The sequence below is a fragment of the Schistocerca nitens genome, chromosome 3 (genome assembly GCF_023898315.1).
Source record: "Schistocerca nitens isolate TAMUIC-IGC-003100 chromosome 3, iqSchNite1.1, whole genome shotgun sequence".
NCBI lineage: Eukaryota > Metazoa > Arthropoda > Insecta > Orthoptera > Acrididae > Schistocerca > Schistocerca nitens.
The window spans coordinates 292,094,170-292,121,309 of NC_064616.1; the positions used below are offsets into that span (position 1 = coordinate 292,094,170).

The window sequence follows — 27,140 nt, forward strand, 5'->3', positions numbered from 1 at the left end:
GCAACTACAGTTACGAAAATAGATAAATGAGTCAAGAAGGCTAGGAGAGCGTTGCTGCTAGAAAGAGCGGATAATCAGCTGTTATCCTTTCACTTAGATAGTGAACTGACATCACTTAGTTCCAGTAAGATAAACGTAAGGGCAAATTTAAGCAGATTATAAATCTTTGTCTGGAGAGTTTCGTACCTAGTAAGTGGATTAAGTATGGACAGACCCATGAGAAAGCAGATGCTGTTGCTCTCTTGGTACAATACCGTCATTCGAACATCAAACAGACTCGCCTATGTACGACATAATAATAAGCATCCTGGCGTAAAGAAACAACTGAAATCTTTCAAAGTATATAAGTCACCAAGTCCAGATGGAATCCCTGTCTGATTTTCAAAAGAGTAGTCTATGTGACTGGCCCCTTACCTAGCTTGCATTTATCGTGAATCTCTCGCCCAACATAAAGTCCCAAGCGACTGGAAAAAAGCGCTGGTGACGCCTGTTTATAAAAATGGCAAAAGAACGGACCCACAAAATTATAGGCCAATATCCCTAACTTCGATTTGCTGCAGACTGATTGAACATATTCTCATTTCGAATATAATAAATTTTCTTGAGAAGCTTATGTCCACGAATTAGCAGGGCTTTAGAAAGCATCGCTGGTGCGAAACTCAGTTTGCCCTTTTCTCACATGTTGTGTTGCGAACTATGAATGAGGGGCAACTGGCAATTCCGTATGTCTAGATTTTCGGAAAGCATTTGATGCGGTGCCCCATCGCAGGTCTTAACGAAGGTGCGAACACACAGAACAGGTTCACAGATCTGTGAGTGGTTCGACGACTTTTTAGCTATAGAACCCAATATGTTGTCCTCATCAGAGTGTTCATCAGAGACAAGGGTATCTTCAAGAGAACTCCAAGGAAGTTTGATAGAACCGCTGTCGTTCTCTGTATACATAAATGATTTAGCGGACAGGGTGGGCAGAAATCTGCGGTTGTTTGCTGATGATGCTTTGGTGTACGGGAAGGTGTCGAAGTTGAGTGGCTCTAGGAGGAAACAAGGTGACATAGACAAAATTTCTAGTTGGTGTGATAAATGCGAGCTATCTCTAAATGTAGAAAAATGTAAGTTAATGCGAATGTGGTGAAAAAAAATTATGTTTGGATACAGCATTAGCAGGGTCCTGCTTGAAACAGTCATGCCGTTTAAATCTCTGGGCGTAAAGTTGCAAAGCAATGTGAAATGGAACGAGCATGTGAGGACACTGTCGTAGGGAAGACGAATGGAGGAGTTAGGTTTATTGGGAAAATTTTGAGACATTGTGATTCATCCGTAAAGAAAACCGCAATTAGGACGCTAGTGCGATCTATTCTTGAGTACTGCTCGAGTGTTTGGGATCCGTACGAAGTCGTATTAAAGGAAGACATCGAAGCAATTCAGAGGTGGGCTGGTGCATTTGTTACCAGTAGATTCGAACAATACGTAAGTGTTACGGAGATGCCTCGGGAGCTGAAATGGGAGTCCTTGTAGGGAAGGCAACGATGTTTTCGAAGAATACTAGTGAGAAAAATTAGATAAACTGCATTTGAAGCTGACTGCCAAACGCTTCTACTGGCGCCAACGTATGTTGCGCGTAAGGCCCACGTAGATAAGTTACGAGAAATTAATGCTCATACGGAAGCATACAGACAGTCCTTTTTCTATTTGCGAGTGGAACAGAAAAAGAAATGACTTGTAGTGTTACAGGGTACCCTCCGCTACGCGCAGTACGGTGGCTTGCGGAGCAACTATGTAGATGTAGAAAAGGGCAATACAATTTAGATCTTAAGAAAAAGAAAACAAATATAAAATAGAAGGTGGGAAATAAGATTAGGATTTGAAGCCGCTTCGACGATAAGGTCATCAGAGACGAAACAATAGTTCAGACTGGACTACGGTGAAGCGGAGCGCAAGATGGCAAGTACAAGACCTGCAATATGCGGTCGTGCATTATCCTGCTGAAATGTAGGGCTTCTCAGGGATCGAATGAAGGGTAGAACCACGGGTCGTAACACATCTGAAATGTAACGTCCACTGTTCAAAGTGCCGTCAATGGGAACAAGAGGTCACCGAGACGTGTAACCAATGGCACCCCATACCAATACACCGGGTGATACGCCAGTATGGCGATGACGAATACACGCTTCCAATGTGCGTTCACCGCGATGTCGCCAAACACGGATGCGACCATCATGATGCTGTAAACAGAACCTGGATTCTTCCGAAAAAATGACGTTTTGCCATTCGTGCACCCAGGTTCGTCGTTGAGTACACCATCGCAGGCCCTCGTGTCTGTGATGCAGCGTCAAGGATATCCGCAGCCATGGTCTCCGAGCTGATAGTCCATGCTGCTGCAAACGTCGTCTAACTGTTCGTGCAGATGGTTGTTGTCTTGCAAACGTCCCCATCTGTTGACTCAGGGATCGAGAAGTGGCTGCACGATCCGTTAGAGCCATGCGGGTAAGATGCCTGTCATCTTGACTGCTAGTGATACGAGGCCGTTGGGATCCGTCACGGCGTTCCGTATTACCGTCCTGAACCCACCGATTCCATATTCTGCTAACAGTCATTGGATCTCGACCAACGTGAGCAGCAATGTCACGATACGATAAACCACAATCGCGATAGGCTACAATCCGACCTTTATCAAAGTCGGAAACGTGATGGTACGCATTTTTCCTCCTTACACGAGGCATCACAACAACGTTTCACCAGGCAACGCAGGTCAACTGCAGTTTGTGTATGAGAAATCAGTTGGAAACTTTCCTGATGCCACCGGCGCCATCTTGTGTGAATGCTCTGAAAAGTTAATCATTTGCATATCACAGCATCTTCTTCCTGTCGGTTAAATTCCGCGTCTGTAGCACGTAATCTTCGTGGTGTAGCAGTTTTAATTGCCAGTAGTGTAGATACAAAACAGGGTTAGTCACGTGCCCCTATGTAAGTGTTTGGTTCAACCCGCAACGCCAACAAAAACCATGTGCGAAATTTTCATATTCTCTCTCTTGTTGCGCTCTAACTACTAGTCCAACAGAAAAATGAACAGAATCTTTTTGTAGGAAATTTAATATAGTTAAACTTTGTACTGGGATACGTTTTCGCTGGAGGCCACAGTTCCCAAGTTATTGAAAGAAACCTCATTTGAAGGTCACTTTTCTACGTTTTTCTTGAATAATTAAAAAACTATGACCTTTAGCGGAAACGTATCAAATGGTTCAAATGGCTCTGAGACTATTGGACTTAACATCTCTGGTCATCAGTCCCCTAGAACTTAGAACTACTTAAACCTAACTAACCGAAGGACAGCACACAACACCCAGCCATCACGAGGCAGAGAAAATCCCTGACCCCGCCGGGAATCGAACCCGGGAACCCGGGCGTGGGAACCGAGAACGCTACCGCACGACCACGAGATGCGGGCGGGAAACGTATCCCAGTACATTTAATTTTCTACAAAATATCCTGTTAGATTTTTTTTTTGTAGGACTAATGTTTTGCGCTCAGCGTGCGAGAGAATATAAAACTCTTGCTTACAGTATTTGAAGGCGTTGTGTTTTGCATAAAACTGAATTACCCTGTATACGGAACTGCGACAGAGATGTGACGAGAACGGCCACGCTGTTTTCTCAAAACACTCTTGGGTATACTTAGGGAACGTGTCTTACTTGTTAGAGCTATACCGTTCAACATTACTATTGGTTTTATCATTATCTTGCATATGGATCATGAGAACACAACAACAAAACTTAGAGACTGAATGAAGGAATACAGATAGCCACTGTTCCCTCCTTCTATAAGCGAACAGAATTGGAAAAGAAGATACTAGCAGTTGGTTTTTATCATGTGAAGTTTCTATTGGCATGGTGTACTGTACTTCTGGTTTGCTTAGCAAATGCTACTTACAAGTGATTCAGTAGCTTCAGCAACAGAGAATTTATCATAATGGAGTTTAGTGGAAGCATCCATATAAATACTTAGACAGCGCAAATCGTGCCCACAGTATGCTGCTATGCTAACGTTGTATATAGAGTACTGTAGTTGGCACCCAACGCGGTTCATGGAACGTAATACTAGTGTCGCTGTTGTCCTCAGTCCGAAGACTGCCTTCGTGCAGCTCTCCGTGCTAGTCTATTCTGTGCAAGCCACGGCTCTGCATAACAGCTGCAGCCTACACCTCTTTGAATTTGCTTACTGTAGTCTACATTTGGTTCCCTTCTACAGTTTGTAGCCCCCTCCCCTCACACTTCCTTCTATGACAAAATTGGCTATTCCTTAATGCCTTTCAAACGATCCCTTTTTATAGTCAAATAGTGCCATAAATTTTTCTCCCTAATTCGATTTACGATGGGACTTCAAAAAGTTAATTACTGAATTCCACATTACTATGCCAGCCCAAAAAACTTTTATTGAATACTCCACTACACATCAAAGCGACACGGATTCATGACACCATTATTCAGGATAGTCACGAAGTCTCTGGCACTTTCTGCCAATCGTTCAGTTCCTCGGCGATAGATGTTTGCTCCTTGGTCACAGAGCCATACGGGAACCGCTGTGTGAATGTCCTCATCGCTGGAATATCTGCGATTGCTGTGCATCAGTTCCTCGATTGCCTGCCCATCTTCGTCTCTGGTTGATGTCGATTATGTTCCTTCCCGATCAGCATCACTCATGTTTGTGCAGCCTTGACCAAATTCTTGGTCCCATTTGACTACGGCCGGACGCGACATTGTATTTGATCCGTGTTCTTCCAGAATTTCATAGTGAACCTGTGTGCAATTCAGACGTTTTGCCCACAAGAATCGTATTGTCTCACGTACTTCAACTTCACAGTACGTTCGCAGTTGCCACGCCATCTGTCGCCCACACTGTGATGCATCTGTTAATCGTGCCACAACAGAACAATGTCTGCAGGATACCCAGACATGTAGCCTCTTCTGACAATGCGCCGCTCCTGTTGTGTGGAACGACATGTGTAACCTATTTTTTGAAGTCATTATTAATTATCGGATACACCCATTTAATGAATTCTTTAGTAGCACCGCATTTCAAAAGCTTCTATTATATTATTGTCTGAACCGTGTATTGTCCATGTTTAACTTTAGAATATATTTGATGTTAACAAATTTCAATTTTCATAAATGGATTTCTTACTATCGCCAATCAGAATGTTTTATACACTCTACTTCGGTAATAGTAAGTTATTCTGCTGCACAAATAACAGCACGTATATACTACTTTGTGTCTCATTTCCGAATGTGATTCCCTTGGCGTCGCTAGATTTAATTCGACTACACTCCACTACTCCAGTTTTACTTTTCTTGACATTCGTCTTATAACCGCTTCTCAAGAGGTTCATTCCGTTCAACTACTCTTATAAGTCCCTCAACTACTCTTACAAGTCCACAGCCGACTTTGACTGAATTACGTCATCAACAAAATAACTTTTTTAAATTACTTTTCCCTTTCCAAATTTCTCCTTGGTTTCTGTTACCGTTTTCTCAGTGTTCAACTGAAGAACGTGAGGGATAGGCTACAAACTCCGATTCACTTCCTTTCATGGCCTTCGACTGTTATAACTTCAGTCTGTTTTCGATACATGTTCTAGATAATCTTTCGCTCCCTACCGAGCGAGGTAGCCAGTAGTTAGCACACTAGACTCGCATTCAGAAGGACGACGGCATCGTGATTTAAGTTTTCCGCGGTATCCCTAAATCACTTAAGGCAAATGCCGGAATGGTTCCCTCGAAAGGACACAGTCGACGTCCTTCGCCATCCTTGTACCCCGTCTCTAATAACCTCGTTGTCAGGGACATTAAGCACTAATCTTCTTTCCTTTCGCTCCCCATATTTTATACCTGACACCTTCTAAATTTTAAAGAATGTATTCTAGTCAACACTGTCAAGCATTTTTACTAAGTTTATAAATGTAAGTGTGCCGTTCTCCCGTCTGACTTTTAAAGTATGTCGTGGGATCAGTATTGCCTCTCGTTTTCCTACATTGCTGGATGGATAATATACACATTTGTCAACACGCGTCTTCTTTTAAATCTGAATTATTCAAAAAAGTTCAAATGTGTGTGAAATCTTATGGGACTTAACTGCTAAGGTCATCAGTCCCTAAGCTTACACACTACTTAACCTAAATTATCCTAAGGACGAACACACACACACCCATGCCCGAGGAAGGACTCGAACCTCCGCCGGGACCAGCCGCACAGTCAATGACTGCAGCGCCTTAGACCGCTTTTTTTTTTTTTAATCTCATTTTGACCGTTTTTCTTTATCTGCTCGGGGCGGACGTCGCAATACACCCGTTTCAGTTCGTCGTTGATCCATTAACTCAGTTTTTTTTTATTACAGAGGGCAGCTAACCCTCTGACCGAACACGCTGAGTTACCGTGCCGGCAGACTGCTCGGCTAATCCCGCGCGGCTGAATTATTCATTCCGCTGGAAATCTTTATATTCATTCACCTAGTGTGCTTCGTTTTGGTCGCGCGATCAGTTCATGTGATACAAATTGAACCACTGTGAAATAGAAGAACGCATGGTTTCATGTAGAAGCCAAAACACAGACAACTGAAGTTCCTTTAGATAAAGTGAAACGTATCTGGTCCAAATAAGAATTACTTGAGTATTAACGCGACTGCAAAGAGATATTTTAAAAACAAAAAGGCAACATGTAATGGAAGAAATATTGCACACTTACGCCGGCAGCTGTGGCCTAGAGGTTCTAGGTGCTTCAGTCCGGAACCGCGCTGCTGCTACGGTCGCAGGTTCGAATCCTGCCTCGGGCATGGATGTGTGTGATGTCCTTAGGTTAGTTAGGTTTAAGTAGTTCTAAATTTAGGGGACTGATGACCTTAGAGCCATTTGAGCTCACTTACGAGAACCAGTCAGATGTCAAAATTAAAACTTAAAGTATCATTAAAGGTCCGTCTTAAAAGCACAATGAACAAACACATTTATATGTTTGATAGTTTAATGTACTTAGAACTAATTGGAGTGACAAGTCATCAACAATTTTGAGTTGTTCGTGCAGTGTTTCCGCCCCTTGTCTTTTATTTTTTATACACTGTAATAAAAAATACAGGATGTCATCTCGAATTGTACAGTGTCAACGTTTTGTTGATAACCACGTGGCCTGCTCTTAATCTATAAATTGTAACATCTCCATCCGCTTAATACCAGAATTAAGAAGCAATGAAGTGGGAGGTATATGGCTCTTGGATAGCACAGTACCAAGTTCCCTTGATTTTAATGTTCTCATTACACAACGACGACCATTCTTCGTTTGCCTTAACTACAAGCGACCCATAGTAATCACACAGCGGAAGGGATGGTACACTGGGTGCGAACTGTTGAACGTTTTTGGCAAGCTGGTCTACGTGCCGGTATGGTCCAGTACCTAAAGGAAGCAGGTCGATTTACGGAAACCTTTCAAGCTTAACACTGAATGAAACAGCGTTCAATGCCTTTATATTAACGAAAACAAAATGTAAAAATTTAAAAAGTACAAATTTAAAAAGTAACCACACTTTTTGCCTCATGTCTCGAAATTTTGTACTTGGCTGTATAGGCCACTTCCCGAAGCGATTTGGTATGAAATAAATAAATACTTATATGGGTAAAGGCACATAGTTCATTCATTGTAACAAAAAGGCTGACCAACCAACAAAACGAGCAGTATCTGAGAGGCAACAGCACGATGATAAAAGCCAAACACTTGACTATATCTCACTTAAAGCAAAACTCTATAAAAATGGTCAGAACTTCGCAAATGCTTGATCTGGGAAAATAAAATACTTGTAGCCATATGTTCCGTGACAGCTATGGTACTCGACAGCTAAGTATTCATGAGAAAATTTTGGAATTATATCGAGATGAAATTTAATCATGGCTGCTTTAAAAAAAATTTCCTAATATATATGGTGGATACGCAAACTATTCTTGTGGCGAAGACGATAATATAGACTACGTTTTCTCTGTGCGTTCACGAAAATCAGTGAAATCATGAAAATATTTGTATGCTTGAATGGTTGACTACCAACCTTAACCCACCGGTAGAAAGCCGGGGTGTATAACACCGAGATGGAGGGACGGGCACTGCTGTCAGTGGCATTTACCCAAGTGCACTCCAAGCGTTTCCCTCATTCGTGCGTTAGAACTAGACGGATAAACTTCTTCGTTCTCTCTGTTGGTGTTTACTGCACCCCACCTTTCCGAGCTTGTTGCCTACTCCAGACATAAGTGACAGGTGCTTTGTACACGCCTAATACTGCATCATAATACAACAGTCTTATACTTTCCAATGTAAATAACAATTGTAGTTTTATAACTGGGTCTCTGGTATCCGTCTGTTGCATTATAATATACTACAATTACTTGATTATAGTATATTACAATTATGCACATTATATTATATTTTTGATGTCGTCATATGGGTGGGAAAGCGCTAGGGGCTACTGCAAAACGTGGAGGAAAAGGCGGAGGAAGCCGAGAATGTGGAGGATCACCAACTGCACGAACCGCTACCTGTTGATGATGGGGGCGAGGAGTCTGATGGTCAAATTGCAAAGACTGAACACTATACTGGCTTAGATGAGGATACCACCGACGACGGCATCGACGACCGTAACAAATGTTATAACTTCTACTTCGGAAAGGGCCGGCCGAAGTGGCCGTGCGGTTCTAGGCGCTGCAGTCTGGAACCAGGTTCGAATCCTGCCTCGGGCATGGATGTATGTGATGTCCTTAGGTTAGTTAGATTTAACTAGTTCTAAGTTCTAGGGGACTAATGACCTCAGGAGTTGAGTCCCATAGTGCTCAGAGCCATTTGAACCATCTGAACCTCGGAAAGGACAGCTTCACCGAGTAGATGAAAAATCCCGCAGAAGGTTAGGACGAGATCTTGGAACATCATCAAAGAAGCTCCTGGACCAACAAGAAACGCAAGGAATGCAAAGACTCCCGAGGAAGCCCTTAGTGCTGCCGCAAGGAGGGCAGAAAGACCAACTACGTATGCAAATCCTGCGCTCAGTACATTTGTCTCGCCAAACATGTGACCTTCCTTTGTCCCGACTGTGTGCTCGAAGCTGAAGCACCTGCCAACTGACTAAAAGGCCTTCTTGAAGGACGAACCCCGGCACAGATATTGAACATGGACGTTCATTGTATGTTGGATTTATTATGTACGCTCTAATGTGTTCATTGTCACTTGTTATAAAGATAAATATGTTGTTTATTGTACATTGACGAGCTAAAGAAACTGGTACACCCGCCTAATATCGTGAAGGGCCCCCGCGAGCACGCTGAAGTGCCGCAATACAACTTGTCATGGACTCGACTAATGTCTGAAGTAGTGCTGGAGGGAATTGACACTATGAATCCTGCAGGGCTGTCCATAAATCCGTAAGAGTACGAGGGAGTGGAGATCTCTTCTGATCAGCAAGTTGCAAGGCGTACAAGATATGCTCAATAATGTTCATGTCTGGGGAGTTTGGTGGGCAGCAGAAGTGTTTAAACTCAGAAGAGTGCTCCTGGAGCCACTTTGTAGCAATTCTGGACCTGTGGGGTGTCGCATTGTCCTGCTGGAATTGCCCAAGTCCGTTGGAATGCACAATGGACATAAATGGATGCAAGTGATCAGACAGGATTCTTACGTACCTGTCATCTCTCAGAGTCGTATCTACATGTTTCAGGGGTCCCATATCACTCCAAATGCACACGTCCACGCCATCACAGAGCCTCCACCAGCTTGAACAGTCCCCTGCTTACATGCAGGGTCCATGAACTCATGAGGTCTCCATACCCGTACACGTCCATGCGCTCGATACAATTTGAAACGATAATCGTCCGACCAAGCAACATGTTGCTAGTCATCAACAGTCCAATGATCTACAGTCCAATGTGGGTCTGATGGGCCCAGGCAAGGTGTAAAGCTTTGTGTCGCGCAGTCATTAAGGGTACACTAGTGAGCCTTCGGCTCCAAAAGCCCATGTCGATGATGTTTCGTTGAATGGTTCGCACGCTGACACTTGTTGATGGCCCAGCACTGAAATTTGCAGCAGCTTGCGGAAGGGTTGCACTTCTGTCACGCTGAACGAATCTCTTCTGTCGTCGTTGATCCCGTTCTTGCAGGATCTTTTTCCGGCCGCAGCGATGTCGGAGATCTGATGTTTTACCGAATTCCTGATATTCACGGTACACTCGTGAAATGGTCATACAGGAAAATCCCCACTTCATCGCTACATCGGATATGCTGTGTCCCATTGCTCGTGCGCCGACTATAGCACCACGTTCAAACTCACTTAAATCTTGATAACCTGCCATTGCAGCAGCAGCAACCGATCTGACAACTCAGCCTGATACTTGTTGTCTTATATAGGCGTTGCCGACCGCAGCCCTGTATTCTGCCTATTTACGTATTTCTGTATCTGAATACGCATACCTATACCAGATTCTTTGGCGCTTCAGTGTAATATGTTATCAAGATACATAATTTGTTCATTGTAAAATGTTCTAAAGCTATAATAAAGTGTGAAAAAGAAACGAAACGTAAAACAACAAAGTAGTAGAGGTTCAAAATGGCTCTGAGCACTATGGGACTTAACATCTTAGGTCATCAGTCCGCTAGAACTTAGAACTAGTTAAACCTAACTAACATAAGGACATCACACACATCCATGCCCGAGGCAGGATTCGAACCTGCGACCGCAGCAGTCGCGCGGTTCCGGACTGCGCGCCTAGAAACGCGAGACCACCGCGGCCGGCAAAATCAGTGAGGCAGGATAGTTGTAGGCATTGGGGTGTACTGCACCCCACCTTTGTGTTGGTGGTATAGGATCCATCTTTCCTAGGGAGGGTTAAGCTTATCCATTCTGTGCGTCAGAGAACATCAGGACTGTGTATTAAATGAATTCAGACTACGAATAGTTACAACCAGTCACTTATGAAATATTACCGCCCACAGGCAGCATATGTTGTCATTTGTATACCATATGTTGGATGCTGGCCTGTTTCTCGTTACAACATTAAATAGTAAGAGAAGCAATTATCAAATATAGTGCATAGTGGGTAACTATGTGACTAAAAATCTGTAATGGAGCCCGCTTATAAAACACTAATACGACCTATTCTTGAGTACTGCTCGAGCGTTTGGGATCCCTATCAGGTCGGATTGAGGGAGGACATAGAAGCAATTCAGAGGCGGGCTGCTAGATTTGTTACTGGTAGGTTTGATCATCACGCGAGTGTTACGGAAATGCTTCAGGAACTCGGGTGGGAGTCTCTGGAGGAAAGGAGGCGTTCTTTTCGTGAATCGCTAGTGAGGAAATTTAGAGAACCAGCATTTGAGGCTGACTGCAGTACAATTTTACTGCCGCCAACTTATATTTCGCGGAAAGACCACAAAGGTAAGATAAGAGAGATTAGGGCTTGTACAGAGGCATATAGGCAGTCATTTTTCCCTCGTTCTGTTTGGGAGTGGAACAGGGAGAGAAGATGCTAGTTCTGGTACGAGGTACCCTCCGCCACGCACCGTATGGTGGATTGCGGAGTATGTATGTAGATGTAGATGTAGACTATGGAAGCTGCTTGTGTAATTAAAACACTGATACCAGCTACGCTACTGCATGAAGCAACCTCCAGTGCGCAGTGTCAAGCAGTAACAGTGATTTTGTGAACTTCTGTACAGCTCATGTTAAGATAAGCCTGAAATGACTCGGAAACTAGATAATGAAAGTAAAGTAATATTTCATAGATGACTGCTCGCCGCTGTCAGTAGCTGGAATTCCAATACCAGCCCGCCTGAGAACACTACTGGTTTCGAGTTCGTAATCTTTTTCGTCATTAAAGTAACAGTGAAATTAACATGTGATAGAATGCAGTCTGTATTATACGATTACAAAATATTGAAATTATTCTCTCTGTGTGTGTATGTGGGTGTTCCTCTAGAGAAAGGTTAGAACAAATTAGGCATAAGGAGGCTTTTACAATGCTCACGTTCCGCAATGACTATTTTTCGTGTTAAGTCGTAAAATGTCAAAGAACGATAATAAACAGAACAGTTCTGTAGCGGCCTTAGATTCTTTTTTAGAAGTCACTGACTGCAACAACAGTTCCCGTGAACAAGCAGTTCTATGTTTAAAAGATAAGTTACTCCAACAGATATGAACTTTGAGTCAGATTTTAAGGGGGAATGAAAAGATCGAAATGTGGTGCTTTAATTAGTGGAATCTACGGATACGTACCTCTTATTGTCAGTTATTTTTTTAAGGTTTTGCATTAGGTACAAGACGTGACAGGAATAGGACGTGACTCTGCAGTACCACTGGACTCGCTCGTACATGGGGGCCGCATCGCTGCGCACTGCACAGTCACGCTTCTACGAACGCCAAGGACGGCAAGAGTAGCGCATCTCGTCAAACACTGACAGTCCCATGCTGTGATGGCTACCAACTAGCAATGCAGCGCAACTTAACGGCGGCGGTAGCCGCACGGTGTGGCCTGTGGAATCGTTAGAGTTAAGCCATCGTCACATGGGGCGAGTCAGCAAAAGTTGACGTGACGCTCTACGAGTTTTGTCACGTTACCTCCTGCTATTTCACGTTGAGGAGCCATTTTGTCACGTGAAACGCAAAATAAGTTCAGCGATATTTCGGTAGCGTGCTACGTAAAGTAGAGCCAATAAGAAGAAAGAACGCTCTCTGCGTCACAACCGGAACTTGCGAGATGTCATATTTTATTTGTCGTGTTCAGCTGAAGCCCGCATTTGATGAGTTTTATGTTACACCCTATGAACACATGCTGTTTCTAAGCAACAGCATATTGAATCTCTCAAGTACGCTACGTATTGGTACGCTTTGTTATAATGAAATGATGGGAAACTTCATATAGGTGGTTAAAGAATTTTTGTGTTATAACTTGCGTGTTAAGAAAGTATACCATTTTCAGGCAACGGGACGTTCACAACACCATAACATACGTATGGTCGCTCATTGCAGAGATTCAGTGTTGCGTACGAGTAGGTGCGCCACGTTACGAAGCAGCGGGTAGTGGGTTCGCGTCCCGCTGCATCCACTTTTTTTTCATCTTATGTTTTTTTGTTAAAGTTAAAGGATTTTCTCATTAAGTTACTAGAAGTAATTTCTGTAATAGTTAATGTTATAAAAATATAAATAAAATGTCGTGGGATCAGTATTGCCTCTCGTTTTCCTACATTGCTGGATGGATAATATACACATTTGTCAACACGCGTCTTCTTTTAAATCTGAATTATTCAAAAATGTTCAAATGTGTGTGAAATCTTATGGGACTTAACTGCTAAGGTAATCAGTCCCTAAGCTTACACTCTACATAACCTTAACCATCCTAAGGACGAATACACACACCCATGTCCGAGGGAGGACTCGAACCTCCTCAGACCACCCTTTTTTATTTTATTTTATTTTTTTTTTTTTTGTAATCTCATTTTGTTCGTTTCAATTGTTCGTGGCGGACGTCACCTGACGCCCGTTGAAGTTCGTTATTGATCCATTCACTCAGTTTTTTTATTACAGAGGGCAGCTAACCCTCTGACCGAACACGGTGAGCTACCGTGCCGGCATCCGCTAGGCTAATCCGCGCGGCTTATGTAAATATAAATGTGCTCTCTATCAGGAGTGAGTTTGTTCAGTTTCGTAAAGAGATGTCCTGAACATGTGTCTTGCCTTCTTGGCTTATTACATGTTCAAGGATACTGAAGTTTTTATTTTTGTATACTTCGAACAGAACAGCATGACTAGCATACGGACAAAGGGAGGAAATGTTTGTTTTAACAGAGCTAGCGTAAGTCCATTTTCGGAAACGAACTGTGTGGTTTGCGTGCCAAATAAAGCCGACAGTTGTCGCTGGGGAGCGGTGAGACCGCAAAATCTCGTTAAACAGCTCGTCCCGTGTGCCGACAGCACTGTCTCCTGTGACGTTCTATTTCCAGTCCGCGTCCACGTCAGTGTTAGCTGCCTCGTCCCGTGTGGCGATGGCTTTAGCGAGTTCAGCTGTACACGGAAATAACGTGTCAGCGAACGGAGACATGACACCAGACTAGGTGTCACGAAATAAAGTTCGTATTTCCCACCCTTCTTTTGGGTCCGGGCATTGGACCGGCTCTGGTTAAGTTAGATATACATATTTCCTTAAAACTTAAAAAATTTTAAAGTAACATAAGCGAATACATGTAACTACATTTTACGGTATTAAATGATGTATGGTTGAGTCACTATTTCTTCTCCAGTGTTAGCCGGCCGCGGTGGCCGAGCGTTTCTAGGCACTTCAGTCCGGAACCGCGCGACTGCTACGGTCGCAGGTTCGAATCCTGCCTCGGGCATGGATGTGTGTGATGTCCTTAGGTTAGTTAGGTTTAAGTTGTTCTAAGTTATAGGGGACTGATGACCTCAGATGTTAAGTCCCATACTGCTCAGAGCCATTTGAACCATTTTTCTTCTCCAGTGTTATTGACATTCAATTTTATTTTAATCAGTAGACAGTCTAAGCGCACACGAAAAATATACTGAAATATGAATATAATTGCTCATTTACGTAAAGGTGTGTTTATATATTGCTTCACTCAAAACACATCAACAGAAAATGAAGAAATGGAAGAAGGAAGAAGCTTTGATTGACTGGGATGGGTTACAGTTTGTAACTCCATGTTAACAAGGCTGAATAGCTTAACATTTTTGCTTCGTCTCATTGCGAGGGCACAGTGTAGTTGGTCCATCATATTATAGGTCTCGTAGTGAGGGCAAGCTCTCGTTCGGTAATCCTATTACAGGTCGCGCCGTTAAGGGGTTAACTGGGCGTAATCAAATCGAATCCCAGACTGACTTGTGACTGGCTTTCCTGTACTTATCCTGAGCAATTCCACGCGATCATCACGACTGTCTTCTATTGCAAGTTCTGACCCAGGTGTCTTTCTTTTACCTTCTTGCTGCAGACAGCACATTAAATTATAAGGACGAAAGATAAAGGAAGATAGTGATGTATATTGAACAACAAACTCCAGGGAATGCTCTAATTCAAAGTCTTTAACGTGTTGGAGAGTTTCATTGGAGTATTATGTCCTTAAGTACGAATTGGATTCTCACTAACGTGCACTTAGTCCACACAAATAACGATTTCTGACCCTAGCCGAATTTGTTTTGCAACTTTTTGAACTGATAATTTTATTACATCTAGTAAAGTGCTCCTAACATTCTGACACTTGTTTAGATATTTATACACTCCTGGAAATGGAAAAAAGAACACATTGACACCGGTGTGTCAGACCCACCATACTTGCTCCGGACACTGCGAGAGGGCTGTACAAGCAATGATCACACGCACGGCACAGCGGACACACCAGGAACCGCGGTGTTGGCCGTCGAATGGCGCTAGCTGCGCAGCATTTGTGCACCGCCGCCGTCAGTGTCAGCCAGTTTGCCGTGGCATACGGAGCTCCATCGCAGTCTTTAACACTGGTAGCATGCCGCTACAGCGTGGACGTGAACCGTATGTGCAGTTGACGGACTTTGAGCGAGGGCGTATAGTGGGCATGCGGGAGGCCGGGTGGACGTACCGCCGAATTGCTCAACACGTGGGGCGTGAGGTCTCCACAGTACATCGATGTTGTCGCCAGTGGTCGGCGGAAGGTGCACGTGCCCGTCGACCTGGGACCGGACCGCAGCGACGCACGGATGCACGCCAAGACCGTAGGATCCTACGCAGTGCCGTAGGGGACCGCACCGCCACTTCCCAGCAAATTAGGGACACTGTTGCTCCTGGGGTATCGGCGAGGACCATTCGCAACCGTCTCCATGAAGCTGGGCTACGGTCCCGCACACCGTTAGGCCGTCTTCCGCTCACGCCCCAACATCGTGCAGCCCGCCTCCAGTGGTGTCGCGACAGGCGTGAATGGAGGGACGAATGGAGACGTGTCGTCTTCAGCGATGAGAGTCGCTTCTGCCTTGGTGCCAATGATGGTCGTATGCGTGTTTGGCGCCGTGCAGGTGAGCGCCACAATCAGGACTGCATACGACCGAGGCACACAGGGCCAACACCCGGCATCATGGTGTGGGGAGCGATCTCCTACACTGGCCGTACACCACTGGTGATCGTCGAGGGGACACTGAATAGTGCACGGTACATCCAAACCGTCATCGAACCCATCGTTCTACCATTCCTAGACCGGCAAGGGAACTTGCTGTTCCAACAGGACAATGCACGTCCGCATGTATCCCGTGCCACCCAACGTGCTCTAGAAGGTGTAAGTCAACTACCCTGGCCAGCAAGATCTCCGGATCTGTCCCCCATTGAGCATGTTTGGGACTGGATGAAGCGTCGTCTCACGCGGTCTGCACGTCCAGCACGAACGCTGGTCCAACTGAGGCGCCAGGTGGAAATGGCATGGCAAGCCGTTCCACAGGACTACATCCAGCATCTCTACGATCGTCTCCATGGGAGAATAGCAGCCTGCATTGCTGCGAAAGGTGGATATACACTGTACTAGTGCCGACATTGTGCATGCTCTGTTGCCTGTGTCTAAGTGCCTGTGGTTCTGTCAGTGTGATCATGTGATGTATCTGACCCCAGGAATGTGTCAATAAAGTTTTCCCTTCCTGGGACAATGAATTCACGGTGTTCTTATTTCAATTTCCAGGAGTGTATCTTAAAACGGCTTCATAATACGTTCAGTATCAGTACGTTACTGAAACGCTATATGTCTTCCACCATCTACTGATGTGCATGAAGTGTTTTATGGATTCACAAATCCCGTGGTCTCATGCTGACTAAATAGTTATAAATAATTATGGCGATGAGAATGTATTCTTCCTGAATTAGTCACCACGTTATGATGTCACAGAGCTCTCAAATAAATGAATCTGACGCAATGACACTATTACACCAGCATTTAATCACGTAAGTCATGGCCTAGACAACCTACTTTGCTTGTTGAAAGATTGAAACGCTTAATTCCATTTCAGAAAGTATGTGAATTGTGACGATCCATGAAACTTCCGTAAATGAGAAAGTATTTTACACCGGCCTGTTACAGAATTTTTCTCGTTAACTACGAAAACGTTTGCAATTCCTGTTAGCGGAAAACTACGGTTTAACTAAATCTCTGTAAATCTGACAATGATTTGTAAAACTGCGGCGGCCGTTGTAGCCGAGCGGTTCTAGGCGCTTCAGTCTGGAACCACGCGACCGCTACGGTCACAGGTTCGAATCCTGCCTCGGGCATGGATGTGTGTGATGTCCTTAAGTTAGTTAGGTTTAAGTAGTTCTAAGTTCTAGGCGACTGATGAACTCAGAAGTTAAGTCCCATAGTGCTCAGAGCCATTTGAACTATTTGTAAAATTTTTCTGTCTGGTTCATGAAACCTCAATATCTCCAATCTGGTGCAAATATTCTGCATGTGGTGCTCCACAATAGTTACACTAAGAATGAATGAAAGGTTTTTTATCCATAACAGCTGCTATTTAGAATTTTTATATCATTTCATACTTGTTATGATCATCAAAAACATCTTCAAGCAGTACCCGCAGTCTAGCGTCGACATCCACTGATCAGCCAGAACATAATGACTACCTACCTAATATCCGGTATGTCCACCTTTGGCACGGATAACAGCGGCGACGCGTCGTGGCCTAGAAGCAGTGAGGTCTTAGTAGGCCGCTGGAGGGATTTGGCACCACATCTGCACACGCAAGTCACCTAATTCCCGTAAATTCCGGGGAGGGGGACGATGAGCTCTGACACCACCTTCAATCACATCCCTGATGTGTTAGATCGGGTTCACATCTCGCGAACTGGAAGACCAGCACATCAACTGGAACTCGTCGTTGTGTTCCTCAGACCACTCCGTCACACTTCTGGCCTTGTGACATGGCATATTATCCTGTTGAAAAATGCCACTGCCGTCGGGAAATATAATTGTCATGAAGGGGTGTTCGCAGTCTGTAACCAGTGTACGATACTCCTTGGCCGTCATGGCGCCTTACATGAGCTCCACTGGACCCATGGTTGCCCACGCGAATGTTCTCCAGAGCATAATGGAGCCGCCGCCAGCTTGTCTGCATCCCGCAGTACAGGTGTCAAGGAGCTGTTCCCCTGGACCAAGACGGATTCGCGCCCTCTCATCGGTATAATGAAGAAGGTATGGGGATTCCATTGGACCGTGCAATGCTCTGCCACCGCGCCAACGTCCAGTGACGATCGTCACGTGCCCATTTCAGTCGTAGTTACCGATGTCGTGGTGTTAACATTGGCACATGCATGGGTCATCGGCTACGGATGCCCATCGTTAGGACTGTTCGCTGCCCTGTGTATTCAGACACACTTGTACTTTGCCTAGCATTAAAATCTGATGTTAGTTCCGCCACAGTTCGCCGCCTGTCCTGTTTTACAAGTCTACTCATCCTATGAAGCCCGACATCTGTAATGAGGGTGCCCGCCCAATCCCACGACGTCTGGACACGGTTTCACCTTTGTTTCGTCCCGTATTGAAGGCAATCACCACTGCACTCCTCGAACATCCGACAAGAAGTGCAGTTTCCAACGCCGGCCGCGGTGGTCCGGCCGCGGTGGGCCGGCCGCGGTGGTCTCGCGGTTCTAGGCGCGCAGTCCGGAACCGTGCGACTGCTACAGTCGCAGGTTCGAATCCTGCCTCGGGCATGGATGTGTGTGATGTCCTTAGGTTAGTTAGGTTTAAGTAGTTCTAAGTTCTAGGGGACTGATGACCACAGCAGTTGAGTCCCATAGTGCTCAGCCATTTTTGCAGTTTCCAAACTGCTCGTGCGTAGCCTTCGGGCGATCACAATCTGCCTTCAATCAAACTCGGAAAGGTCGCGCGCCTTCCCCATTCTACACGCGGACAGCACGCTCACTGATACCACATCCACATGCACGGTGCATGTTTCTGACTAGCAGTCATTCCTCGACAGGTAACGCTGCTATCGCCTGCACGGGTTTATACCGATATTAAGTCGGTGGTCACAATCTTTTGGCTGATCAGTGTAAGTTCAAATGTTCAAATGCGTGTGAAATCTTATGGGACTTAACGGCTAAGGTCATCAGTCCCTAAGCTTACACACTACTTAAATTATCCTAAGGACAAACACACACACACACACACACACACACACACACACACACACACACACACACACACACGATGGAGGACTCGAACCTCCACCGGGATCAGCCGCACAGTCCATGACTGCAGCGCCCGAGACCGCTCGGCTAATCCCGCGCGGCTCAGTGTAAGTAACTAACACCGAATCCACGTATAACATACTTACGCTAGATATTTGACGATCTGCCAAAACATTACGACTCTGTGTACTTCATGAATGACATGAAGGTAATACTTATACAGAGTGATTTTGCTAAGTGGGGAAAAACTGCAGGTAATGACCCGTGAGAGGATAAAAAGCAAAAGAGATCATATGGGCATATGGCCAGAAATGGGTTCCAAGGGAAGTACACCCACTTTAAGGTGGAGATAAAAGATGTCTGACAGTGTAGATTTCAATGACAAAGCAGGCATGATAACACAGTAGGCAAGTGGGAATGTTCTCCACACTAGAGAAGGCAGTAATGGTGTCCATAATGCTGGTGCGCTTACACATCGGTAGTAGGGTGCTCGTTCCACTTCATGTCGCTTTGCAACTTTACGGTTAGATTTGTAGGTAGTGAGGTCCGCCAGTAATGCATAACTGGCGGACCTCACATCCTACAATTTTAACTGCAAACACGGTCAACACAAGAAGCTGCAAATCCAAATGATGAATATTACGTTTAGATATTTAATGGAAGTTACTGGGCCAAGCAGCATACCGCTAATACAGTAGAAATTTAAATTTAAATGTCGAATGGTACTGTTGTCTGGAATATCTCACGAGGCGGATCGAGCCGCTTGTTGAAAAGGGTGTTGTGCTCCCTCCACGCACATTGGCCGCTTTCCTTGTGGTTTCGTGAGATTTGTGTAGTATGTGTATTTATGGAGTGTAGTTAGTGCGATGGATGCGTGTGTAGTGTAGTGTTGTATATGTGCTCTGTGATAATGAGTGAAGGGAGAGGGGTGAAACCTAATGGAGGCACGTAGCCAACTCCTCTCGAATAGCATGAAAAATGTCGCCGATCTTAACGTCCACATCCGATGGACATATCACCGTTAACAGCGTCACGTGCCCTCACTTTATGAGAACTGTGGAAATATTTGGAATTTAATCCAGGATACTGGCGCAAAGAGTCGACTACGGAGGCGGATACTAATACTGTTTTCGAACATTACAGGATTATTTTTCCTGTTCATCTGAATTAACTTACACGTTCCCGCATTTAGAGCAAGCTGCCATTCATAACAATACCCGGCCTTGTGACCGAGCGGTTCTAGGCGCGTCAATCCGGAACAGCGCTGCTGCTACGGTCGCAGGTTCGAATCCTACCTCGGACATGGATGTATGTGCTGTCTTTAGGTTAGTTAGGTTTAAGTAGTTGTAAGTCTAGGGGACTGATGACCTCAGATGTTAAGTCCCATAGTGCTTAGAGTCATCTGAGCCATAACAATATTCAACGCGGATAGTTGCTCATTTACTGTTTACTGACAGATGGAACTGTGACTGTTAAAATGTTTCTTCCTCCAGTTACAGCGGCATAGGATTCGTTGTTATGGTGACGTGGTCACGGAATGAGTATAGGTTAGGGAAGGTCTTTGGTTCCTCGATCGAACTGGAGACTCGTCGCAGTGGTTGGTACGGCCGTAATACATGAAAAAGTTGCTCACATGTATAGAAGGAAGTGCCCAGATGGAGGAATCAGTGTATACCGTACATGCAGAAACTGCTGCTGTTCGGCATTTTCGGTGAGGTCAACAATTACAGTGTACACAATCAGATAAAAAGTATCCGGACACTATAGCGGACATTAATAAAGAGTGTGTCCACCCTTCACCTTTATGACGGCTTGAGCTGTACTGCGGACACTCTCAATGATGCATATGAGTGTCTGTGGAGAAATTGCAGATAATTCTTCCTCAAGAACTGAAACCGGAGAAGGAAGTGATGTTGGAAGCTGTGGTTTGGAGCGAAGTCGATATTATAATTCACCCAGTGTTCCACTCGATACAGGTCAGGATTCTGGGAATGCCACCATTTCAGGAATGTTATTATCCACAAATCATTGGCTCACAGGTGCTACTTTATGATAAGGAGCACTGTCATGCTAATACAAACAATCATGTCTCCGAACTGTTCTTCTGCTGTACACAGTAGACCGCGCTTTAAAGTGTGTTCATATCCTTCCACATTTAGTGTTCTCTTAAGAGTAATAAGGGGACCACACCCTAGCCACGAAAACAGTCCATACGGTGACACCAATTCCTGTGTACTTCACTGTCGGCACTACACATGATGGCAGGTAATGTTCTCCAGGCATTCGCCAAACCTAAATCCTTCCATCGGATTGCCATAGCGTATAGCTTAATTGCGTGATTCATCACTCCACACCGTGGGACTGCTACGGTCGCAGGTTCGAATCCTGCCTCGGGCATGGATGTGTGTGATGTCCTTAGGTTAGTTAGGTTTAAGTAGTTCTAAGTTCTAGGGGACTGATAACCACAGCAGTTGAGTCCCATAGTGCTCAGAGCCATTTGAGCCATCACTCCACATCAGTTGTCTCCAGCCATTCATTGTCCAGTGACGTCGGTCCTTAACTCACCTCAAGCGTCACTTAGCGTTGCCTACAGAAATGTGTGGCTTATGAGGAGCTGCTCGACCACTGTACTCCGGTATTTTTAACTCCCAACACAAAGGTATTGTGCTAACTGGACTTCTGACAGCGCTTAGGAACTCACGGGTGATTCCTTCCGCTGGTTTCACTCAGTTTACTACAAACACCATCGATAACGATAACGTTGGAAGCTGAAGAAGTGAATTAAGATTTGTGCTACGACCGGGACTCGAACCCGGTTCTTCTTGCTTAGTAGGCAGATATGCTGACCATTACACCACCACTGCATTATGGTCAACAGAGCTGCACGAACTACCCAAGTCAAATACCCTCCCCAACAGAAACTCCAATTCACATCTCCCCTTATATTGTCACTATTACCAAGGCTCTCCGACATTGGAATAGCACCCCAGCATTGGACGTAATTGGGAAGTACTGTAATACATGTGATCGTATAGATCTTAAATTAAATTTTCCCTGAGACATTTAAGTCTCTAAGTTATCTATGATAACGTTGGAAGCTCAAGAAGTGACTTCAAATATGTGCTGTGGTGGTGAAATGGTCAGCATATCTGCCTGGTAAGCAAGAAGACCCGGGTTCGAGTCCCGGCCGCAGCACAAATTTTAATTCACTTCTTCAGCTTCCAACGTTATCGTAAATAAATTAGAGACTTAAATGTCTCAAGGAAAATTTAATTTAAGTTCTATACGATCACATGATGTACTGCACTTCCCCACTACGTCCAATGATGGGGTGCTATTCCAATGCCGGAGAGCCCTGGTAATAGTGGCAATATAAGGGGAGATGTGAATTGGAGTTTGGGGGAGGGTATTCGACTTCGGTAGTTCGTGCAGCTCTGTTGACCATAATACTGTGGTGGTGTAATGGTCAGCATATCTGCCTTAGTAAGCAACAAGACCCGAGTTCGAGTCCTGGCCGCTGTGCAAAATTTAATTCACTCCTTCAGCTTCCAACGTTATCGTAGATAAATCAGAGGCTTCAATGTCTCATTGAGAATTTATTTCAAGATCTATACCACCGATAACCTTCAACAGTCCCTGTCCATCAGCACACCTGGTATTGTTTTAGCTATGATTGTTCCCTCGTGTTTCCACTTCACCATCCCATTACAAACAATTGACTTAGATAGCTTTTAGAAAGGTTGAAATGTCCCTGACGAATATGTTATTGAGGCGACATCCGATTACTAGGCCACACTGAGCGACCCATGATGCTGCTACTGCTCCTCTACCGACAGTAGAATAGCCCTCGCCTCGTCTTACACCCACGGGTTCACCTCTCGTAACATCTAGTAGTCAGTTGCGCATTACATAGAGGTGTCCGGTTGATTTTTATCAGCTATTGTACATTAATTCGCTAATTTAAATCAGTTTACGTTGGAGAATCGACAACCTATTTCTCGAAAGCCTCTGAGGGTGTCTCCCGTGGTAGGAGACGAAACATCAGCCACAAAACTATACCAAACTATCAGAAATACGATACCGTCTAGGACCAATGTTTTCAGTTTAGGACGCCTAACATCTACATTTACATCTATAGCTACATGATTACTCTGCAGTTCATACTGCAGCGGTCGCAGGTTCGAATCCTGCCTCGGGCATGGATGTGTGTGATGTCCTTAGGTTAGTTAGGTTTAAGTAGTTCTAAGTTCTAGGAGACTGATGACCTCAGATGTTAAGTCCCATAGTGCTCAGAGCCATTTGAACCATTTTTTTCATACTGCAGAGGGTTCATAGAACCACTTTCAGGATATTTCTCGATCATTCCATTCTCAAATAGCATATGGGAAAAATGAGCACCTAAATCTTTCCGCGCGAGCTCTGACTTCTTTTACGAGTAATTCGTTAGGATGATCATGTCTCCCCACGTAGGTGGGAGGCAAAAAACTATTTTGGCTTTCGCAGGAGGCGGTGAATGAAATTTCGTGAAAGTATCTCACCGCAACGAAAAATGTCTGTTTTAGTGATTTCTGTCCCGATTAGCTTATCATATCAGTGACACTTTCTATCCTAGTTTGCAATCACTAAAAACAGCTGTCTTTTTTTTAACTTTTTCGATGTCCTCCGTCAATCCTAATTGCTGAGGAACCCGTACCACGTAGCAATACTCCAGAAGAAGACGGACAAGCGCAGTGTAGACTGTCACTTCAGTAGATGTGGCATATATTCTAAAGGTTCTGCCAATAAAGCGTAGTCTTCTGTTCGCCTTCCACACAACTTCTTCCGATTTATAATTATGAAGCCAGTGGTTTGTAACAAACTTAATTAGGAATTGAACATGTCTAAGAACAAAAACCTGAGAAACACTAGAAGATTATAATGCCCAGGGAAGAACGTGTTCGTTTACTGTTTTCCGACATTAGACGGATTTGTATCTGGTTGCTATGTTTCTTTCTCTAGCTGCAGCGATGTAAGAGCCATTGTTATGGCAACGTGGCCAGAAATCAATTTAGGTTTGGGGAGTGCTCTCGATTCCCCGATTGTACTGAAGGCTCCTCGAGTTTGTTAGTACGGCCGCAACACAGAGAAACGTTGCTAACCGGCCTCGAAGGCAATTTCCCGAGTGGAGAGATCTGTGCCCCCTGTACTAACACAGTTAGCAGAAACTGATGCAGTTCGCCATTTTCGATGAGTTGAATAAGTACGACGTACATAGATTAACTTTTTTATAAGTTTACATTTGAGAAACTATTGCCAACATCTCCACAGCCTCTGATGAAGCCTTCTGCGGTAGGAGACGAAACGTCAGCCACAAAAATATGCCTTATGCCACGAACCATATCCCACAAATCACATGTCCTCAAAGACCAAACTACTCAGTTTGAGACCTCTAACAACTCTATAGTTTTGACACTAGAAGTGTGAGACAATTTACGTTAGCAAATTAAGTACTGTAAGAATAGAAACCGGAGGAACGCACCACGATTACAATGCCCAGGTAGATGCTGGTTCATTTACTGTTTTCTGACGTTGGACAGAACTGTGATTAGTTACAATGTTTCTTTACACATACATGTGTGTCGTACGGAGTTCCCGTGACTGTCTGTTTAGCATATAAATAAAAACACAACTTAACCACACATCAAATTTTAAGATTTTATTTCCGACACATTTAGAAGGCTTTCCTTCATCATCAGTTGGCTCGGGTACACTGCTCCTGGGAATCCAGTTATGCTGAAATATCTGTGCGTTTCCGTTGCGTACTTTCCCGTAAGGAATAGCATTTGGGGTTAACACATTCCCTGTTTACAAATCTATTCTGTAAGTTTGTAAACTGTGAATGTGTTGAGCTCAAATGCAGTGCTCTCCAGAAAAGTACACAACGAACATGTACGCGACTGCAGATATTTCAACATCATAAGCGTTGGATCCAGGGTTCAGTTCTGGGGAAGGGGGCACAGTCTCTTTTGGCCCTTTGGTCCCCCCCCCCCTCCCAAATATAACTTAAAGTCATATCCACAATTAATGTGCCACAGATGTCTAGGATTTTAATAATAATAAAACATATAAAATGTTTTAATATCTTGGTAATAATTGAAACTTCCTGATTGATTTAAACTGTGTTCCGGACCGAAGCACGAACCTAGGCCCTTTCCCTTTCGCTCGCAAGTGCTCTGTCAACTGAGCTATTCAAGCACGACTCGCGACACACACTCACAGCTTTATTTCCGCCAGTACCCCATCTCCTACAGAAAGTTTGGAAATTAGGAGATGAGGTACATGCGGAAGTAAAATTGTAAGTGTGGCTCGTGAGTCGTGCTTGGATAGTTCAATAGGAAAAACTTATCAAGTGGTCTATTCGATAGTGTTCTGTGGCTCTGTTTCTTCTGCGTTTGTTTGATGGGTGGCAGTCTTTATTTAGACTGTTAATATACATTTTGACGATCTAAGTGAAGACAGCCACCCAATCGACCAAACGTGAAGGCGCCAGAACCTAAAGAGATACGAAATTAAAAATCAATAAATAAAATGGTGGAACACTTGCCCGCGAAAGCCAAAGATCCCAGGTTGGAGTCTCGGTTCGGCACACACTTTTGATCTAACAGGAAGTTCCAGAATAGTGCGCACTCCGCTGAAGAGTCAAAATTCATTCTGCAGCCATAATAATTTGTTTACAAAAGTGGTCAGTACAGTGCTTTTGCATTTTTGGGAGGGAATCCCCTATGCCCGGCCCCCACCTCCCTGGGATCCGTACATGCAATATCTTTGGCTTTCTAGGGCCACTGAACCTGAGTTAAACGCCGGAATTGCCACCCGATGATGGAGCAAAGCCTCCCAAACCTTCGAAGAGAAATAAAATGAAGTGACTGGTTACACTGTGTTTTTATTTATATTACGACGTTTGATCCTCCAGTTGCAGCGACGTAAGATCCGTTGTTACAGCGACGTTATCAGCGAAAGCGTGTGTGTAGGGGAAGGTCCTCGCTTCCTCGGTCGAACTCGAGTCTCCTGGGGACGGTTGGCACGGTCGCAAGACAGGAAAATGTTGCTCACCTGCCTCGAAGGCGAGCGCCCAGGTGGAGGAGAGCGAGCAAATCTCGAAGCCGAAAGTGCCGGCGACGGCGATCCAGTCGACGTCGACCGGCGGCCCGGCGGCGGAGCAGGCGAAGGCGTCGGCGAGGTGCGGCAGCGGCAGCGCCCGCTCGTGGCGCGCGCACAGCGAGTACAGCGCCCCGCACCAGTGCGGCTCCACGCTGAACGACAGCATGGCGAACTGCGCGCCCGCCGCCTCCAGGCGCCACGCGTCGCCCGCCACCCGCACCTCCAGGCCCAGGCCGCCCCCGCAGTCGCACTCACGCATCCGCGCACACGCCCCGCCCTCCCCGTGCACCTCCACCGCAGCCTCGGACGCGCCGACCGCTACCGCCGACTGCACAACTCGCCGAGCAGCTGACACGAGCAAACGCTGGGCCGAGGTTGCGCACTCGACGTGACGTTAAGGTACCGGCGCGGACGACCGCTCTAACTGTGCGCAGCTTGTGCGAGGACGGCAGCGGGCAGCAGCAGTCGTACTTTCGTACAGCGATCGACTATGGACAGCGATAAATGACGCGCTGCGTTTCTTTCTCCTTCACAACCCGAAGCACGCGACATTGCGTCCGACACTCTCAAATAACACCAGCCGAAGAGAGAAATCTGTCCGCACCCACAGTCCGGTTTAAATGGGGCGAAATTTTGATGTTTCGAAGGCTATCTGCTGTCGCATTTCTGACTCACGCTGATAAAATTTTTATTTGTGATGTTAGGGACTACACAAAGTATACTGACTCACAACACGATAGCGGAGTTCACTCTACTCACGATTCTAAATACATTAACAAGAGACCACTAATTGAACTAA

General features: G+C 45.0%; 1 protein-coding gene and 1 non-coding gene across 2 annotated transcripts in view; one reads left to right on the plus strand and one right to left on the minus strand.

Moving 5' to 3' along the window:
- Positions 1-26,600, minus strand: part of LOC126249193 (uncharacterized) — a 231,976-nt gene extending 205,376 nt beyond the window's left edge. The window contains exon 1 of the mRNA XM_049950847.1: positions 26,294-26,600. Coding sequence (XP_049806804.1) covers positions 26,294-26,600 — 307 coding nt within the window. The remainder of the gene's footprint in view (positions 1-26,293) is intronic.
- Positions 22,324-22,396, plus strand: Trnat-ggu (transfer RNA threonine (anticodon GGU)). Its single transcript has one exon. It is a non-coding gene; the product is annotated as a tRNA-Thr (tRNA).
- Positions 26,601-27,140: the final 540 nt, after the last annotated feature.